The 20,864-nt window shown below is 44.4% G+C and overlaps 1 protein-coding gene across 13 annotated transcripts in view; it reads right to left on the bottom strand.

Moving 5' to 3' along the window:
• Positions 1-273: 273 nt before the first annotated feature.
• Positions 274-20,864, bottom strand: part of BPIFC (BPI fold containing family C) — a 53,155-nt gene continuing 32,564 nt past the window's right edge. For all 13 annotated transcript variants that reach the window (XM_070254125.1, XM_070254123.1, XM_070254121.1 and 10 more), the window contains 9 exons: positions 19,748-19,839; positions 18,549-18,725; positions 17,336-17,389; positions 16,360-16,530; positions 15,678-15,745; positions 5,365-5,407; positions 2,826-2,889; positions 1,722-1,798; positions 274-877 (listed from right to left, as the gene is read on the bottom strand). In XM_070254125.1, the coding sequence (XP_070110226.1) occupies positions 755-877; positions 1,722-1,798; positions 2,826-2,889; positions 5,365-5,407; positions 15,678-15,745; positions 16,360-16,530; positions 17,336-17,389; positions 18,549-18,725; positions 19,748-19,839 (869 nt within the window). In that variant the 3' untranslated portion in view covers positions 274-754. The remainder of the gene's footprint in view (positions 878-1,721; positions 1,799-2,825; positions 2,890-5,364; positions 5,408-15,677; positions 15,746-16,359; positions 16,531-17,335; positions 17,390-18,548; positions 18,726-19,747; positions 19,840-20,864) is intronic.

Genomic DNA, 20,864 nt, shown 5'->3' on the forward strand with positions numbered 1-20,864 from the left:
ACTGCCATTTCATTTAAGCTGGGAGGGAAAACATCCTAAAACTTATAAAAATGATACAACTTCCAGAGCCTCCTGTGATTACTCTGTTTCTTGCTGGAAAGATCTAAGAGGCAAGGTATTCCCTTTTTAAATCAAGCCTTCAAATCTGTACAACTTCAGTTTTCATCAGTGCTAAAGACACTAAATTCTCTCATCTCTGTCTTATTTTACTAAAAAAAAACAAAAAGAAAATCCAGGGCAGGAAATTTCTCAAATAAAAAGACAACATTGACATCGATAGAAAACAATTTTAATTAAATACAGGGGACGGTTACAGTAAATAGAAAACATAAAATCCAACATGTAGGGAAGGGGGGCCCTAGAGAGCTGAGAAGGCAAGAGGGATCCCCACAGATGACAACTGATGCAAATCTGTACGAAGAGTTCCCCACGCACCTCGTCAGAAGTGCATGCCTCACTCTCTGCCCCAGAACCTTATAAACACAGGAACACACAATGTGCATTCAGACATGCACACACATTCAAACATCCAGCCCTCCAAACACATGGAGACACGCCCCCCCCCCCCCCCCATTCAGTTCTTTAACCCAGCTGCCTTACTGTACGTCCCTGAGGGCTTGAGAAAGAAAACTTTCAGTCTAAGCGATTCACAAGGGCTTTACAATTCCAGCATGTACTGTCTTCTCCGTCTGGGTTTACAGTAGCTGTGGGATTAAGGGCCATTTACTTCCTGGAATGGACTCCAAACAGGCGATCAAGGGGCTGGCTTCCCACTCAACTGTCTGCTTATCAGATTCAGATCTGCCCAACCAGGGAAACTTGGCGGCTGCTTTAAGGACGTTTCATACTTCAGGTTGGTGGAAATCAAAAGTAAATCCTGCAAAGGATGCAACGATGAAGATAATGTCAGATTTCGGGCACCTGCAGCCAGAGGATGTCTACGTTTGCCTGAGGGGTGAGGGAGAGATGGCTTCTGTACCAGGTCCTACTGTGTCACACCCTCCCCTACCTCTGTCCCCCTTTGTGAGTGCCTCTGACTTAGGAACAGGCCATTCTGGATTCCTGTCACCTCTAGGTGATTTAAGCAATTATAGCAGGGGAGGTGGGGAGGGAAGAGGGAATGCAGGGTGGTGTATAGGATTGGAGAATTCCATCAGAATCTTATTTCCACCTCCCCAAACAAAAAAACGACAAAACGGAAGAGAACAGGTGTTCTGAAGTTTGTTAATAATAACTAACCAGGAAACAGCTCACAACAGATGCCTGAACAGAGCAAGGTCTTTGGTTCAGGCTAAGGTTTACCGACAGAGAGAATCAGAAAAGCCAGTCTGACCTTAGCCATACACTTTTCCAGCTACATAAACCTCTTCCCCTCGCTGAGTCCTACTTTCCTCACCTATGAAATGGGACTAATAATCCCCGCCTTATAGGTGGTCTTGTGCAATAAAAGAAAACATGCTGGAGTGCATCTTCTTGTACTGTGGTGTGAATAAATTTGGCTGTGAAGGGAAATTAGACTTGCTCTGATTTTTAAACTCAAGTTTAAATGCTTTTCATTGTTAATTGCAAGCTTTAAGAGCTAAACATTTTATTGATAAAATCCCAGGGGCTGGGAAAAAAACAAAGCAGAACAAAATAACACAAAAAGTAAGCAAAATAGGAAGAGACTTATCCTACAATGAAAAGAAATGGGGCAGTTAAGAGAATATGCGCATTCTTACCTCAAGCACTTCGACATCAGAGTTGACGAATGAGATTTTGTGTGGGTGGGGCAGAGGAAATCCTTGCTGCAATTTTGCTAAAATATAGAACAAGATGTAAATTAATTGGGCATGGGCACAGAAGTTTTGGCAAACTTTTTAGTAAGGGACTAACATGCAGCTTTTTGATAATCTCTCTTTTCATTCTTGCTGGTTCTGTGTTGTCATTCTCTCTGGTACGCCTCTGGCATTTTCCTGGAAGAATGGCTAATTAGTCCAAGCTTAACAAACATACACCTGCAGCCATGTGCATTTGGATGGCAGAAAAATGCTGGCAACTTGTCCAAGTTATATTTTGAAAATACCTCAATTAGTGGGTCCTGAGAACACTCTGGTCTCTAATACAGAATGTATTTTAACCCAGCCAAATGCAAGATGCTACAGTTTGTGAACAAGGACAGTGCAGGGAGAGGGTTAGCATTGTCATTCATTAAAACTGTGTCTTGGGCCGGCCTGGTGGCACAGCAGTTAAGTTCGCACTTTCCACTTTGGTGGCCCGGGGTTCGCCGGTTCGGATCCCAGGTGTGGACATGGCACCGCTCATCAAGCCATGTTGTGGTAGGCGTCCCACATATAAAGTGGAGGAAAGTGGGCTCAGATGTTAGCTCAGGGCCAGTCTTCCTCAGCAAAAAGAGGAGGATTGGCAGCAGATCTTAGCTCAGGGCTGATCTTCCTCAAAAAAAAAAACCCCCAAAACAAAAAAGCTGTGTCTCTCCAGATGGAACTTGCACAAGAACCACAGAGATAGCCCCTAGGGAGAATAATCTCATTTCTGGCTGACCTGAAGGAGACACTTTACTGCCTAAGGAGAGTGGTTTCAATCTCCATAACTCAGCCAGATGTAGCTGTTCCTGTTGAGCCTGTAAGTAGGGTTGCTAACATGGCTTGGACCTGGAATGACTAACTTCACAACCATATCGTGGATGGTACAAACTTTGCACATTCTGGCGTTGGCCTGGATTCATAACAACTCTCTAGAAGTACAAGCTTCAGGGAGGAAAGTCCCAAATAATCCCCAGCATTTAGCCAATGTCAGAGTCACACTCTTTCCCAAGAACCCCTTACCGTTGGCCAGTGGGAGGACTCCGAAGTGGATGATGGAAGACAGAATATTCTCGAACCTCAAGACCTAAAATGAAAGGGGGAACCGGATCAGTTGCCAAATCAGCACTTTCCCAAACCTTATGGGGATGGAGAGCAATAACCAGCATCTCCCCATAGAGATGGTCTAGCTTTCCAGACACCGAAAGCTTTTTTGTGGGAAACCATATTACAGAGTTCCCCAACTTTTTTCCCTCCTTGAGGATGGACATCTTGGCTCCCCTCTATGCTGGATCATGGTGACAACAAATGCATAGCGATCCCATGGTGGCAGCAAACATGGCAGCTTAGATATCTACCAAGTAAGACAATCTAGAACAGTGAATGGATTTCTCAATTAGTAGTTTTCCCTTAATTTATTGGGAACCCTGGCCACAGGAGTTCCCTTGCATTATATTATACTCTGAAGTTAATGGTGTCACCAGCTATCCAATTTATCTTTAATAAACTATGGTGGTTGTATAATCTTAGCAAAGTGTTGGTTCCTGAGAAGATTCAGGTATTAAAAATAAATGGACTATGATGAACATCAATTCATTCAAAGAATATTTTTTGAGCATCCTATATGCTTAGCAACAATAAGAACCTCTTTGCAGCTTAGCAATGGTGGCTCTGAAGGCACACTTCCTAGGTTTACCTTTTGTGTTTTTTTTTTTTTGACCACTTTACTGTGTGAAGTTGGGAAAGTTACTTAACCTTTCTGTGCCTCAATTTCCTCAACTGTGAAATGAAAGTAATTATACTAATCTCATAGGGTTGTTGTCAGGATTAAAGAAGTTAATATTATGCAAAATCCCTGGTATGGACCAATGTCATTTTTTCAGAAATTCCATGGTTAAGACACTCTCTTGTTAATACTAAGCAGTTTATCTAGGTCTTTCTGGAAGACTTGGAGTCGTTTAGCCTCCTGTCTGGGCTCAGGAAATACTATTTATGAGAAAGTCAGATGAGCATTCTGATTGACTTTAGTCTGTCATCTACCAAATGGCTATGCCCTGGGGGTTGGGGGGGTGGCTAACAGTGCATGAGACAATACTGATATTTTAGACTTCAATATCTGGCATGAAAGATATGACTTATTTTTCAGCTTGTTGACACTATGCTACTGGCTCCTAATCTTCCCGACCTAGAAATCAGGATGCCTCTGTACAAATAAACAAACATTTTGTCTGGTCTCCTGGCTAAATTCTCTGGCTTCGTGGCTCTTTCCCCAGATCTATTCCTCTCTTAGTAGCTGTTTCTGTTGAACATGGTAACAGTCGAATCCAGAACTCATCATGTCTCAGGCACTACTTTCTGGGAGGTTAAGTGACTTGCCCAAGGCCACACAGCCAGTAAGAGGGAGTTCATTCTCACAGTTTGGCCTCAGAGTTTGTGTACGTAATCATTATGTCATACTGCCCCTTGACATAGACGTGGCAATAAGTGAAATTAATTTTTATAGAAACGATGGCCATCATTTATTTAACGCCTACCTGGAGTCAACGTGCTAAGTGAATTTCACAGGTACTCCCGGCTCATCCTCCCCGCGTCCCCAAGGCTGTAATCCCCAGCTCCATACCCACTTGCACTGCCTATTGTCTTGCTCTGATTTATTTTTCTCTACAGTGTTTTTAAGCACATACAATATAGATTTGCTGTCTGCCACCCCCACCCTGTCACACACACAGACACCCACTCACACACACTCTAGAATAGGCTTCCCGGCAGTGGCACTACTGACATTTGGGGATGGATTATTCTGTGTTGTGGGGGCGGTCTTGTGCACTGGGGGAGGTTTAGCAGCATCCTTGGCCTCTGCCCACCAAATGCCTATAGCATCCCCCCCACTCCCCAGGATGTGGCAGACAAAGATGTCTTCAGACATTGCCCAATGTCCTTGGGGGGCAAGATCGCCCCTAGTCGAGAACCACTGCTCTAGAACATAAGTGCCATGAGGCCGGGGACACCACTTACTGATTTGGCTGATTTTCCCTAACTTGGGGGGAAGAGATTCCCAAGTCACATGTTGGGATGTCCTCTTCCAATCAGGAGGTCACCAGGCTGGGCCCCCCAAAAGGTATCTACACCACCAGGCTTGACCTAATTTTAGGAGATGGGTAGAACGCCTTCGAAGAGCAAACTTAATCACGGCCTTGTAATTGACCTATAGCTTCGTCCTTCGGGAGTCTGCATCTTAAATTCACTCTAGAGCATTATTTTATCCTGAAAAACAAATCTCCCCAAAATGTCTGTTCTTCCAACATTACACAATGTCTTCACAGTCTTCCGAGTTCTTAAAGTCTTTCTGAATAGATAAAAGCGAACTGGAGAGTTCCTCTCTTGTTTGATAGTTAGTGGATGTGGTGGACGAGCAGCTACAGAAAGAATTTTAAAGTTAAAACCTAGACTTGTGGGGGAAACTGAGTCACTAGAGACACAGAAAACAGTCACCCGGCTACCAGACAGGAGGTTGCTCATTCTTTCTTCCTGGACAGGGAACTCCGAGAGCTCTGCTTCCTACCTCAATACTGCCGCGGCTGGACTCCGGCAGGGACAGGCGGAATCTGAAAACAAAACAACAAAAACCAACAGGAAGAGGTTAAAGGAGGGAAGATTTAAACACAGCCCTCTCAGTAGGAAAAAAAGAAAAACAAAAAGGAAAGGGGATTTTTTTTTTTTTTAGCTCAATAAACTCTATTTTAAAAAACAAATACACACAACTTGGTAAGGATATAATATTCTATTACATCTTTCCTTTTTTTTTTGAGGAAGATGTGCCCTGAGCTAACATCTGCTGCCAATCCTCCTCTTTTTGCGGAGGAAGACTGGCCCTGAGCTAACATCTGTGCCCATCTTCCTCTACTTTATATGTGGGACGCCTACCACAGCACGGCCTGCCAAGCGGTGCCATCTCCACACCCAGGATGCAAAGCGGCGAACCCCAGGCCGCCGAGACGGAATGTGTGCACATCACCACTGCGGCACCAGGCCGGTCCACATTACATCCTGACCTCTGTATTTGCCGCTTAAGAAGCAGAGCAGGGTGGCAGAAGGCCTGGATCTGTAATGGGGATGGGTTCCCCACGTGCATTTCCTAGATGGGACTGACGGTTGGCGACTTGGAATGCAGAACAACCTTAAGGAACACTTTTTGGTTTACAGCCACACCACCCTGCATGCACCCAATCTTGTCTGATCTCTGACTACGCAGGGTTGGACCTGGTTAGTACTTGCATGGGAGAAACACTTTTCAAGTCTCGCTCCGAACTCAACCTTGTAACTTCCCTAAGCCAGGCTAGTCCCTTATTAATAAATATGACAATAACAATGATGATGGTAATAATGTGATGACACTGTATGACATGCAATGTTCTAGGAGCTTTATAAACCTTCTTTTTGTTGTTGTTGTTGAGAAAGATTAGCCCTGAGCTAACATCCACCACCAATCCTCCTCTTTTTGCTGAGGAAGACTGGCCCTGAGCTAACATCTGTGCCCATCTTCCTCTACTTTATATGTGGGGCACCTGCCACAGCATGGCTTCATAAGTGGTGTGTAAGTCCATACCCAGGATCTGAACCTGCGAACCCCGGGCTGCCAAAGTGGAGTGTGCAAACTTAACCACTACGGCACCTAAATATTCTAAAATTTAATCTTCACATTGAGCCCATGATAGATGTGATTATTATCACCCTTTTTGCAGACAAGGAAACTGATGATCCGAGAGGGGAAATAAATTACCTAAGTCACTGAGTCAGCAACTGACAGATCCAGAAGACAAATCTCCACTTGACTCTAAATTCTATGCTCAGTCTAGGCTACACCTCTCAGAAGGCTGTCATATCTGTAATACCTGTGTCACTTTTTTAAGCTGCTCAATCATAACATATAAGAGAAACGTTAGCTATCTGCCATGAGAGGCAGGGCAGTGTAATTGTTAAAAAGTAGGGACTCAGCCAAATGCCTGAGTTCGAATCCCATTTCTGCCTCTTACTAGCTGTGTAGACTTACTCAATCCCTCTGGATCTTAGTTTTCTCATCTATAAAATATGAATAAGAATAATACCTACCTTACAGGACTATAGTGGAGATTGAATGAAATAATGCACATGCAATGCTTAGAATTGTTCCTAGCACATCCTTATCACTCTGTAAGAGTGAGCCATTATTATCCCTAGAAGAAAGGCTAACAGCTGGGCCAGCATGTAATGTCCTTGATATTCTGTGTCAAATACCAATCGAACACTTGGTCCCAGTACAGGGAGGGCCCCTGCCCATTCGGTAAGGGTGGGTGACAGCCTATCTGGATGCTTGATATTTTGTGGGGATTTTCATGAGAAAGCTGAAGGCCAACACTGCCTCTTTCTCAGTTCGCCAAGGGCTGACCCATAGGTAGTCCTCCCAACATACACACTTGGTTTTCAATGCAATAGTAACAGTAATAGGAAGCAATAGCAATCGACAGGGAAGACCCCTTCATTTTACAGATGGAGAAACTGAGGTCAAAGAGGGGACATATTGACAGCAGATTTGGACCGGAACGCTGATCTGTTGACGCCCATCCCAAAGCTCCCTTGCATTACAGGATGTTGCCTCATCTTGCAGCCCCTTAACTTTTTATGGATCATTTTTGTCCAGGTCTGGAGCCTCATTTCTGCATCATCCTTCTAATGGATCTCCCAGTCTCCAGTCTCGATCCTCTCCAATCCATCTTCCACACCATCCCTGGCGGGAGCTACGTTACAGGCCTGTCTGAGGAGCACATTCTCCTGTTCGAAATTCTTTAACGGCTTGTGATGAAGTCCAAGTCACTTATATAGCACACGAGACTCTCTGTATCCTGGCTCCCAGTTGCCTCTCTGCTGTCATCTCTTTTCATTCTCTGCCTTGAATTTTATACTCAGTAACCCTGAACTGTTTAGTGCTATGCTGTTTTGTTCATCAGGCACTATACACTGAGCTTAAACAAATGCATGGGCTTCAAAACACATACCAAAAAAATCCCCAAAAATTAAAATTAATAAATGCCCACAACAAGTAACATTATGGCCACTAGTCACTTTAACTCAGCTCCACTCATAGTTAGATTTAAATTATATTTAAGCTGGAATGAATTTGAATATATGCAACATATTTTGGGCTGCAGTCTCCGAAAAGATATGGAGCCTCCCGTAAAGATCTTAAAACAACTGTGAGGAATTTCCTTGCACAATCCATCATACTTTCAGCCTTCGTGCCTTTTCATTCGTGCTCTTCCCTCTTTCTGAAATTGCCCTTCTCCTTTCTTTTTGACTGCTTAACTCCTTTTAACTGCTTAATATTTAACTCAGATCTTACCTCTTCTAAGAATCTTTTTTTTTTTAGATTTTTATTATTTTTTAGATTTTAATTTTTTTTCCTTTTTCTCCCCAAAGCCCCCCAGTACATAGTTGTATGTTCTTAGTTATGGGTCCTTCTAGTTGTGGCATGTGGGATGCCACCTCAGCATGGCTTGATGAGCGGTGCTATGTCGGCGCTCAGGATTCGAACTGGTGAAGCCCCGGGACACTGCAGCAGAGCGTGCGAACTTAACCACTTGGCCACGGGGCCTGCCCCACCAAGAATCTTTATGTTATTACATTTCAGGATCAGATATTCCTGGAAGAGGAAAATTTGCTTTTTATCAGCCAATATCATGTTAGTATGAACTAGGTTTTGAGATTGCTTCAAAGTGACAGCTAAGAGTAAGAACTGGAAGGACCGTGAAGTCTGACAAGGATCAGAGACATTATCAGTGGCACTGTGGCTCAAACTGATCTCAGTGGAAAGTGAGGACCAGAATCCTTAGGGCATCTTGAAAGGAAGTGAGCTGAGCAGTTGAACAAACTCTTGAAGGCACTGCTGGGGAAATGTGAGGTGGATGCAATCTCCTGGTCACACCACCTCTTACGATGGGCAGCCTAGACCAGGTTAGAAATTCGGCCTACATACAGTGGAACACACTGTGAGCTTTCTTTCCTTTCATCATAACCGCAAGCCATGATCGGCCACCTCAGGACCACCTGCTACGAGCAAGCTTGCCTGGGGTTTCCCATGAACCAGACTAGCCTTTCCTCCTAAGGCCATCTTACTCTGTCTCTTTCTTAGTTCTCTAGGCACACTCCCCAGGTTAGTTTACGGATGCGCCTGTCGCACTGACTGCAGAGAAACGGGGGGAGCAGAGCAAGCCCTCCCCACCCAGGTTCTGAAAACACGCAAGCTCAACTCGGACCACTAGATGGCGACGGAGTTCAGTCTTTGATATTCTATCCTCAACCAGGCCCCTAACCTGCTATTTAAAGTCCTGCTACTAGGAAGTAAGTTTTATCACAGAACGACAGAAACGTTGGGAGAAAGTGAGCTCAAATAGCCCTCCCTTGCAGACACATAAGAGTATAGCCTATTTTAAAAGTTTTGGAGAACATTTATTGTCCTGGTTGAAAATCATGCTGACGTGCAAATTCTTAAGCAGGGCAAAAGGCCCTTCGTGCTCTGGGTTGATACAGCAAATACGACATCATGAAGGTCAAGTGGACCAAAGCATGGGCACTCACAATGCCACTCCTCCAACCCTGTGGCTAGGGAAGACATTGAAAATCAATCCTTGCACTCAATGCCCTATAATAATTGTTTACCTCGTTGCCCTCTGACTATGAATTCCTTGAGGATAGAGATTCAGTCTTAACTATCTTGGTATTCCCAGGATTGAGCACAGAGCATGGCACACGTAGGCACTTAGCGTTCATTCATTCATTCATTCGTCCAGCAGATACTCATTGAACACCTAATATATGTTAGCCCTGGGACAGGGGTTGGAGAGACAATTGTGAGCAAAGCCAGACACAGTCACTGTTCTCACGTAGCTTATAGCCTAGTGGGCAGGCAGACATTAATCAAATAATGCCACTGATGAAAGTTTAATTACAGATTGAGACAGATGCTCTGATGGGAAGAAATAAGTTCATTGAGGCAAATGAGAAAGGAACCTGATCTAATTTGGTGGGTGCAGGAAGCTTTCCAAGAAAGGGAAACACGTCCTTGAGCTGACATATGAAGGATGAGTAGGATTAAAAAGGGGGAAGGAAGTGGGAAGGAGTCCAAGCAGAGGTTGCCAAGGCCCTGTGGAGGGACCAGAGAGAGCTGGGAGACAGTGCAGCAAGATGATCCTGGACAGGCAGACAGGGATTGACCAGGCTGGGTTTTTCAGGCCTTGTTAGACTTTTGGTATTTATCCTAAGAGCATGAATCTCTGGAAGGTTTCTAAGCAGGGAGAGGATGCCTGCGTTCTGTACAGATCACTCTGGCTGCAGTATGGAGAAAAGACTGGCAGGCCAAGAGGTTTCCCAGGTGCTCGTTCTATGCTCAGTAATGTGAAGAACTTAATTTATTTCTATATTTATGAGGGATGGAGAGAAGCTGCATGTACAGGAAGCCATTGGAGAACAATGCCAAGTGGTGTGTATTCAGGTGCTCCACTGTGGGTTACACCCCACTTGACTTGCTGCAGGGATTCTGAGAAGGTGCGAAAAGGTGAAGAAGTCAGTGTGGGTTGGAGGGGGTGTGTGTGTGATGTGGAGGGAAAATAAGTCGCTCTTTGAGAGAAGCCCTCTCTATACTGCCATGAACAAGCACTGTACCATGTCCCTTAGCACCCATATTATAACTGCCTGTTAATCTGAGTGTTTCTCTCACCAGGCTGTGGACCTGGAAGGTAGAAACCATTATTCTTCTCTCTACTTTTGTTTGTTTTTTTTAGAAAGATTAGCCCTGAGCTAACATCTGCTGCCAATTCTCCTCTTTTTGTGGAGGAAGACTGGCCCTGAGCTAACATCCATGCCCATCTTCCTCTACTTTATATGTGGGATGCCTACCACAGCATGGCTTGCCAAGTGGTGCCCTGACTGCACCCGGGATCCGAACTGGCGAACCCGAGGCCGCCGAAGTGCAGCGTGTGAACTTAACTGCTGCGCCACCAGGCCAGTCCAACTTGCTACTCTTTGTATCAAGAAGAGTGCAGAGCACTGTTAATGGGTGCTCAATAAACTCTCATTGTATGGACGTACGGATAAATGAGCAGATAAAGGAGATGGGTGGGGGAGCGTTTATTGGAATCGGGGTCACTTTGAGGGTGAGCCGGTCTAAAGCAGAATGTTCATTTTAGGGAGCTATGGGAAGTGAGGTTGGCCGGCCTGACAGGTAGGACCAGTAGTTGAAGAGCTTGACAACCCCTGGCTGTGGATTTAACGAAAGGTTTTAAGGGGGAGAATGTGTTGAACCTGTTCCAGTACTAAAGGACCCTCTTGATGTGAAAGAGGTCCCCAGTGTTTTAACTGCATTGCCTCCTGCAGTCTGGAAATTCCCCCAACAAGTCAGGGAGAAGGGGAAGAAGTCACTTGAGGTTTCCTCCTCTGATGGGGACCACCCTGCAGGGGCATTCCTCTGCCCTGGCTCCCCAGCAGCTCAGAGGGAGGGTGGAGATGGAGGTCAGCCCGGTGCCACACCCGAGCTCTGCTGACCTGTCCAAGCATCATTCCAACAGAAGCTGAACCCATTCCCGGACCTGTGTTCCTTTCTGGGTTTCTCTTCAGACGGCTCATGCTGGGAAATGTGTATCTGCCCAAGCTGGGAGGAGTGGAGCTCGCTGGTGATTTGATCTGCTGGGAATCAGATATATTTGCATTCTCTGATGGTATTGTGTGTGAGGGGTTGCAGGGCGTGTGTGTAGGTGTGCGTGTGTGTGTGTGTGTGTGTGTGTGTGTGTTGATGGCAGTAGAAGGTGCAGTTTCGGAGCATCCAAAGCCTCAATCGTGGCAATGTCAAAAAAAAGGTTCCAATGTTCTAAATGGTTCAACAATAACATACATTTGATTGCTTTGAGCTTTGTATATGATTAAGAAAAAAAAGTTGGAATTGAGTCTTCTGGACGAGGACCAAAAAAGGGGAAAGTATGGTTTAACCTGGCCTCTGAAATAATCTCAAAAAGTCTACTATGTGGACCAACCTGTATCGGGGTTGCCTCCAAATAGAACTGTGCTTGGAACACGAGCCTCAATTGCAGATAGAGCAGGAAGAATCTGGTTTATGACTTTGAGGGCCAACTCCACAGCTTTTGAGAGCATCGTGACTTGTCATGTCTCTTGGGACTAATTTCTCCCTTTTCTTTGGTCAAACTTTGATCTTAGAACGGGGAAAGAGAATGCAATACTGCTACTAGTAATAACAAACATTTCTTGAGCACCGATTTTGTGCTGGACACCGTGATTTTCACACAATATCTCATCGACCCATACAACCACTCTGTGGAGAGGTGCTCTATTTGCTCATGAGGAAACTAGTACGTAGAGAGGTTAATTAACTTACTCATGGTTACACAGCTAGCAAATGACTGAGGCAGAATTCAAACTCACATCTGCCTGACTCCAGGGCCTGTGCCCCTAATTATACCCAAATTTTAAGTAATCGCCATAGTCAACATTTCTTGAATGCTTAACATGCGCTTTGCGTGTATTAATTCATGTATTCCTCATAATAACCCCCTGAAGTAGGCTCTATTCTATCCTCATTTTATAGAGGAGAAAAAGGAGGTCCAGAGAGGTTAAGTAACTTTCCTGAGACCTCACAGCTAATGAAGCTGGGCTGGGATCTGAACCAGCTAGTCTGACTCCAAAACCCATGATCTCACCACCTCTCTAAACTCACCACGCTGGACCTGCCTCTGCTTTCTACATCTCATGTCTATGTGGCCAGCCCTGCGCAGCTCCAGAAAGAGACACATTGAGGCAGGGGAGGGTTGGAAAGGCCGTGGTGTTCTGGGGAGCCGTATTTGGAGACCCTGTGTTCCCTGGTTCTTCTCAGGGATGTTTCACTGATCCCCACCCACTGCCCACCTTTTCCTGCTGTGTGTCTCTGACATCACCTAAGCCCAAACCAGCTCATCCTGAAAAGCAGGACTTGCAAGCCCGGGAGTGGCGGGCTGGCTGGGTGGCCTGGGTGGGAGGCAGGGCGACTGCTCTTGCTGCCAAAGGCTACTGCTGCTCTCCCAGCACAGCCTCTGCTCCCTGGCAAAGTCTTGCCTCTTGGTTTGGCTGCCTGAGGCCTGAGTGATGCTGGGGCCCACCCGCCTTGCCCACAGTCTGCTGCTCAATGCCTGAGGTTTGCTACAGCCCTCCCTGCAGGAGCTACCCTCAGACTCCGTGCCTGCAACCCAGGCAGTGCTCAGAAGGGCCCTGTGCTTGGTTTAATACCATGCTGTCTCCATCCTGAAATTTATCACAATTTTTGAACAAGAGGTCTGTATTTTCATTTTGCACGGGGCCTTGCAAATTATGTACCTGGTCCTGCTCAGACCCTGCTCAAGCCTCAGGGCGCAGGAAGCCTCCCCAGCAAGTGAATCTAAAGGAGATTTCTGGGGAGGTCAGCGGACACTCCAGGAAGACAGGAGTCCTACCTTCAGGTTAGTGTCCACAAGGTCATAGCATGCTTGTGGACCGTAGGAAGCCGGAGAATGGAGTCACACATGTCTTTGGATGATGTGAATGTAACAGATTACAACCAGTTTTTCCAAAGACTCCCATAAACAAACATAACGCCCACTGAATGTGCAGTTTCCTACTAGCAGGAGCATCGGAGATGAGGCTCCGCCCAATTTAAGCAGAGAAGCAAACCTGGCCTCTGCTCCTCGAGGTCTTCCCTCCCTGCCTGCCACGAGCCCGAAGTCCCATCCTTATTAAATCCTTTCTTCGGATCTGGCCAGTTAACCAGCCCCCCGCTCAAGGGCAAATGTTTCTATCTTCTCAAGAGCTTGCTGCCTCAATTAGCAGTCCTGCCCCGCTTCCCCCGTCACTCCAGATTTCCAGCCTCCCCCTTCCCAGAGCCCTTTCTTCTCAGTCTTCAAACAGATGGAGGTCTCACCTGTACTCAGTCCTGCTGCTCAGGCAAAATGCACTCCAAATTCTCTCCTCTCTCTGGTGGCCTGGCTCAGAGACTGCCAACTCCTCACCTTTTGTCCTCTCCCTCCTCATCTCTTGCTCTCTGGCTTCCATCCTCTCAACTATTAAAACAGCCATCCTAAAGATCCCCCATGGAGGTTCAGAGTTTCATCAGCCTTGATCTTCTGGAAATAGGGCCACATTATGGCTTCTGGGGGCCTGAGGCGTTATTGCCTTTGGGAGCCTTTCCTCCATAAAAAAATATTAAAAATTATATTTGAAGACTGTGTTGTTGTAAAGATAAGTATAAAGACAAGCTATAATATAATCTGGTCTGGATTGTATTGTATTGTTTTATTACTTCTTTTTTTTCAAGGAAGATTAGCCCTGAGCTAACTACTGCCAATCCTCCTCTTTTTGCTGAGGAAGACTGGCCCTGAGCTAACATCCATGCCCATCTTCCTCCACTTTATTCATGGGACGCCTACCACAGCATGGCTTTTGCCAAGCCATGCCATGTCTGCACCCGGGATCCGAACTGGCGAAACCCAGACTGGCAAGAAGCAGAACATGTGCACTTAACCACTGCGCCACCGGGCTGGCCCCTCTTTTATTAATTCTTATTTTAAAATTTATTAAAACATTTTCATGGCGCCCTAGACTATTGCAGGCGCTAGGCACACGGTCTTTTAAGCCTAATGGAGAAATCAGGCCTGCCTTGGAAGGCTGGGTAAAGCCTGGTCAAGCCTTCTTGAAATCTTTTATCTCTGGGAAACCATCCTACCTTTTTTTCGTTGTTGCTATTATTCTTTTATTGGGAAAACAATACAATTACAAAGAAAACTTTAAGGAAAAAACCAGTCTCAAAATCTCATAGTCTAATCCACTTGTGATTCACTTCCTTGTCCAAATGGAAAACTATTTCACACAGCTGGCTGCTGTGTTTATGGAGTTCTGTGTTCTGCTTGTTCCATTTAATATTATTTTATGGAAAACGTCTTCCATGATTCTACAATAGTCTTCATAACCATCTAGTTGACTTCAGGTGATTGAATGGATTCTCCCCTCTGTTGGTTTCCTATTCTGTTTGGACTCTGCTTTCTTTGTCTGTTTTACAGCTTCTTCTTCCTCTCGTGGATTTAGTCTGGGCCATCTGATCTTTCTGTTTATCCCTCCCAGGTCGTTTGGTTCATGGCTTCAACTATTGGCTTTATAGGGCTGAGGAAAATGGGCTTTGCAGACGGTTGTCCTGAATGGCAGGACTGGTCCATTGATCTATGTACATGACCTGCTCTAGCCCTTTCACGCTGCGTGGCTTGCATTTGTGAGCCAGCTAAGCCATGGGGCGCAGTCTTCTTAAACTCTACATTCTAGTGATGGGATCAGTGTCAGAGACTGAAGGTAGCTCAGAGATGATCCAGTCTCACTTCTCTCTTTCACAGATAAGGAAACTGAGGCTCAAAGAGGTTGATAGGCTCGATCATGGTTACAGAAGCAGCAAGCAGGGATTTGAAACTTCATCCCTTGACCTCACAGTTTCATGCCTTTCCCCCGTAGCACGCTTTCTGAATTTGTCGAGGAGGAACTTTAATTTACATTGCTGTACCATTAGAATGTACATTTATGTTACGGAATTATATTTACAATTATTTTGCTGCCCATTTTATCTTAATATTATCCAATGGGAAGAAGAAAAGAAAAACTTCGCAATGCATTTTGTAGGTAAGTCCATACCTTGAAATTATCTGGAATGTTAGAGGAGAAGCGCTTAGGGGATTCATGCTCCATCTGGTGGAAACGTCACCCGTTCTGTTAATGTTCACTTTGTCTCTATGGCCTGTTGATTCACTTATTACTGAGGTTTCCAACAGTCAAATTATTTAACCTTACCTGTTCAGAGACAATGAGCAGATGAGTCTTTGTCCCAAAATAACCAGGCCAACACTGGTACTAGCAACCTGCAGACAACAAAAACATTCATTACCCAGAGGAGTGACTCTGTCCATTTTGGCCACAAATATGATTTCCTCTACTTTCTCTCTTATTCTTGGAGATATTGGAAAGAAATAGCTCTGAAAATGTTCTTTCAGGTGGGGAAACTAACTATAAAGACTTTTGGTTTAAGGATTTCCTTTACATTATTTTTCTATTTTCTCCTAATCTCTCTTCTCTATGTACCGTGTGTGCGTGTACGTGTATGTGAGACATTTCACTTAGGTTCATTGTATTAATCCCTTTCTATTGGGTTGCGTTTGGCCTTCCTCTGCTCGAATAAACTTGAATTCCACCTTGACTGATTTTGAGGACAGAAGAAAGTGAGCTCTCAACGTAACTGAAGCAGAGGGAAGGGCACACAGGCAGTGGAGGAGGGTGGGGAGCTAGTTTACAAGGTATGGGGCATGAGCACTGGCCTCCCCTCCCTCGCCCACTCCAGTCTCAACCCTCTGCTCACTTCTGATTGACGTATCACATCCCACCCCTCCAAACACTTAGCAGACCACTGCTGGTCAGAGGTCTGCTGCGGAAACAGGATTGGTATCCACAGGCTGCCTGCCTGCCCCCAGAGACTTACAAAGTCCATGGAAACGATGGTTTCCGCAGTCGAGTTCTCGGCCTGGGTGAGTATGATGATGGAGGCAGGGATGTCCAGGGTGAAGTTACCCGGCAGCAAACTGATCACAGGAGGCTCCGTTGCCATGATCCTTACCATGAGAGGCTGTGACAAGATGTAGATCTCTGCCAACTGCGCATGTTCAGGGAAAGAAATGGAGACCGGGGAGTTGAGTTGACGAGGGGAGATCACAAACTTGGGGTGGCCCATGGCGATTAAATCTTACATCATGCAGTTAGATAGAAAAGAAGCTCTTTGATCATAATAACAAAAACACACAAGAAACAAATGATAATAACAGCTGACATTTACTGAACACATCCTGTGTGCCAGGCACCACGTCAGGGCTTTCTGTATCATCTCATTTAATCTCCACAAACTCCCTGTGAGGCAGGTTCTGTCAGAATCGCTGTTTCACAACTGAAGAAAGTGAGTCTTAGAGAGGGGAAGTAATTTTCTCAAGGCTCCAGGTGAGTAAGCTGTAGAATTGGGATGCAAATCTAGGTCTGTCTGACTCACGATCCTGGCTCTAAAGCCAGGGTGCCACAGGAGCCTCTCTCTGTTCTCAAGGGCGAACCTGAGCCTTTCCGGACGCCATGCCCGACACTCAGAGCTAGGAAGGTGTGATACTCACAGCTGCTTTGCCAGAGTTACAAACATGGGCGCTATTCCTTCATTTCCCATTTGGGCTAATTATTTTAAGGGAAGTGGAGCCTTGTGGGAGGAAGAGTTGATTTATTTTGTAAACGTACAATGCCTTACATAGTAACTTGTTCAGTAAATATTCGCAGGTATTTTAAGAAAAGAAAAAAGCTCTTCAGAATGGAAAGATGGACTCAGGTTTGGAACAAAAAGGAACATAAAGAACCCACCAGAAGTAATTGCAATGAAACCAAATATACTATCCAAACCAAGGGGTCAAGCCCTGAGCACTCACCCGAGACAGCATGCTGCCAAGGCCTTGAGAGTTTGGAATCAAATGGCTGGAAATCTGGAAAATCAGGATCATGACGTCACTGTAAGGTTTTTACCTGGGTTGTCTTTTCAGGGAAAACCTAGCGTTCCCTTTAACCTTTATGAATCATGAGGCTGTTGCACCAAAAAATGTCTAGTGCTTGAAGGTGACTGATCACTTTATAGCCTAACCATAGGAAATCTGAGGCCCAGAGAAGTAAAGTGACTCGTCCTGAGTCACACAGGAAGTTACATTCGTTTTTGAGTAAGTGCCTTTTAACCTTGGGCACATTGTGTATACCACATATGTATGATCAACGTGTAAACATTCTACAGTGGTTAACAATAAGCCTTGTGTTCTTGCTTTCATTTTCAGAGATTACTGAGACATAGGATGCTCAAAGAATTTATCTTCACAGATGAGTATTTTTTAAGTCTGAAGCCAGAAGTATCTCATTCTCAGCACTGTATGGTGGCTGGTGCTGCCACACTTAGCATTTTGAATGCAAGATTTGTAACTACTTGTATAATTAAGACCCATAGAATGAAGATTAATAGGGGATGCTCAATAAGAGTTGTTGCTTGACTGGCTGGAGAAAGCGTTCTCATTATAAAAGTGAGGGGCATGGCAAAGAGAATCAATGACTGTCTGTGATATCACTGGTCACTGGAGATACATCAGTTGCAATTACCAACAGGAGAAATCTTGATGTTGGCATAACACAGAATAATACTAATAATGATAATAAGCAACACTTACAGAGCACTTACTCTGGGCTAGGCATTGGTCTGAATGTTCACATATATTTAAACCTCTTTAATGCCCAAATCAACCCTATGAGTATGGAATTTTTATTCCCCTTTTCCAAATAAGGAAACTTTGGCACAGAAAAGTTAAATAAATCGAAATTGCCCAAAGTCACAGGTAATAAGTAGTGGAGGGGGTCTTGGCATTATTTAAGATCAATCTAGAATGGTAATATCATAAAAAACTGAAATTAGCAGAACTGGAAACCCCACTCCCCAGCTAAGAACAACACTCATTTCACGATTCCTTCATTCATTGTCCTGCTAGGAGTGACGGTCTAAACAGGCCCAGGAATAGAAACTATGACATTAAAAAAATCCCGTAATGGGATACTTATAATAAGACTAAACATTTGTGCTGGTTGTCATCATCCGTTAATTCTCCTCACCTCTTTTGTGGAGAGAGTGACATTGAAAGCCCCAGCTGTAAAGTAAGCAAAGGACGCAGATTTAAAGAAATACTTGGAGAGTCCGATGTAGAGCATAGAGTCACTGCGTTCTGGGAGCACAATAGGGACCGGCGAGAACGGGGGGTCGGTGAGGTTTTCCAACGGGTAGAATACACCCTGTGGGGAACAAAGAGAAAGACCAGTGCATCAGATGAAGACCCAAACGTGCAAGGCTACAGAAGCCGGACCTGCTCAAGTCACAACAAGGAAAATACTAGAAACTCAGGAGGGATGAGAAAACAACAAGGCCTTCTGACTCCTTGACTAGTGACTCTGTTTCAAAGCTCTGATGACGTCTTGAGCATATCTGGGCATGTCTGTCCACCCTGGGGTGGAACACAGTGAGAAGTTCCTCATCAGTCCTTTTCTCAGAGAAAGGAAGGTGGGTGCATATAGCAGGAGGGGACAGCTCTAACAGTTCCTGAGGTGCCATGTCGTGATGTCAAACTCTTGACCTTCAAAATCTGTGACTGCTGAGCATTGGGAGCCATAGAAAGACTCAGAAGGCCCCAGGGCTCTATAGGTTTAAAGCATTTTTGTGGCATTCCTAATGCTGCCCTTATTAGCTATTGGGTGTTATTACAAAATGCTGTCCTGTGTAACGTTTAACTGATTTGAATGACTCTGAGTGATTGAAATATAAGCATTTAAAATAACAATGATATTAACTTTGGGGCAAAACTGAACAGAAGGACAATTAATCACTTTTCTAGAATTAGCAAACTCCATTTTCATATGATAATTGCCCTGACAGAGGTTGCCGGCCCTCCGTTAAATTAACTAACCTGAGAGTTAGGAATGCAAGTATCAATATGTGCAATCTACTGATGTGTTAGTTCTAATAAATGCAGACCTCTCTACTGGCTGCCTCTTAGCCTCAAACCTTCTCCCAGAGACAAAGCCACAATGAGACTTTTCTTGAAGAAGGCAGACATGTGTTGTGCAATTCAAACAATCATTTACCAATCAAGAAAATGTTCAACAGTCTTTTGAAAGAGCATAAACATGAGGGAATTGCTTGAAAGCAAATTAAATTATTTGAAAAGTACGTAGTTATACTTCCTTCTGCACATAATATTTATTCCTTGAAAACTGGCTGTTGATAGCCAGGATGAGGGCTCTGATGATGATAAAGTTACCTTCAAATTCAGGTCAAGGTAATTCTCAGTAATTTCTGGAGAACTGATTAGGGAATAATCCAGCAGAGTATAGTTGTCAATCTTGGTTAAAACTAAATGAAAAAAAAACAAGGAAAAAAAATTTACATGAGTTAAAGGCATAGTATAACATATGATTAATGTTTATCCAGAACAATAGAATTTTAAATTCTCTTTCATTTAAAATAACAATTATCCTATTTCCTAAGTAATACATGCTGACTTTTCAAAACCCAGGAAAAGTAGATAAGTCAAAAGAAGAAAGTAAAAACCCTTCTTCATCACATTATCCCGAGAGAAACCTCAGTAAAATTTTGGTATACCCTTTTATGCACACGTGTGTGCACGCGCACACACACACACACACACACACACACTGCATATATATTTCTTTTTAAAAAAGAAAATTAGACAAGCAAAAATCACTTAACAACATTAAGCCAAATATACTAGGTTGGTATAACGAGAGACTTTCAAGTTCTATGTTATAGCCTTCCGTGTAGTTAGAACTTTATTTTTTACAATGAGTATATGTATTACTGTTGTAATTAGAAATAATTTTTAAAACGAAATATTGAGAAAGAGAGAGAAACACATACAGGAATAAAATTCCCTAAATTGGAGAGGCCAAGAAAATTCTTGCATACTACTAATTCAATTCATTTTTCGTATTATCATTTGCAGATCAAGGCAGAGGGCCAGGGGACAGTAGGCGGGGTTCATAGGAAAGAAGGGTTTCAGTCTGAGACAGGTGCTATGTGTAGTGGTGTAGGGCTCGGGCTTCCAACCCGGCCTGGGAGAGCTGCTTTCCTGACCACAGCCATGTGCTCTGTGACATGAAGACTTCCTCTCTGTTCTGGAGGAAGGGACCTGAGTACATATCTTCTCTTCTTGAATGCCCTGTTTGGTTTATTCCATAGACCATGATGAGAAACAAGAGGAGATGAAGTGATTGGCCAAGGTGAGAGAACAGTATTACCCTGTATCACTACAGTTTTGTAAGATGCTTTCAAATTCACAATCTCAACGGATCCCATCACCACACTGTGAGGGAAGCGGGACCATGCCCATTATACAGGTGAGGGAAGTAAGGCTCCCG

Source organism: Equus caballus, chromosome 28 (assembly GCF_041296265.1).
Source record: "Equus caballus isolate H_3958 breed thoroughbred chromosome 28, TB-T2T, whole genome shotgun sequence".
Lineage (NCBI taxonomy): Eukaryota > Metazoa > Chordata > Mammalia > Perissodactyla > Equidae > Equus > Equus caballus.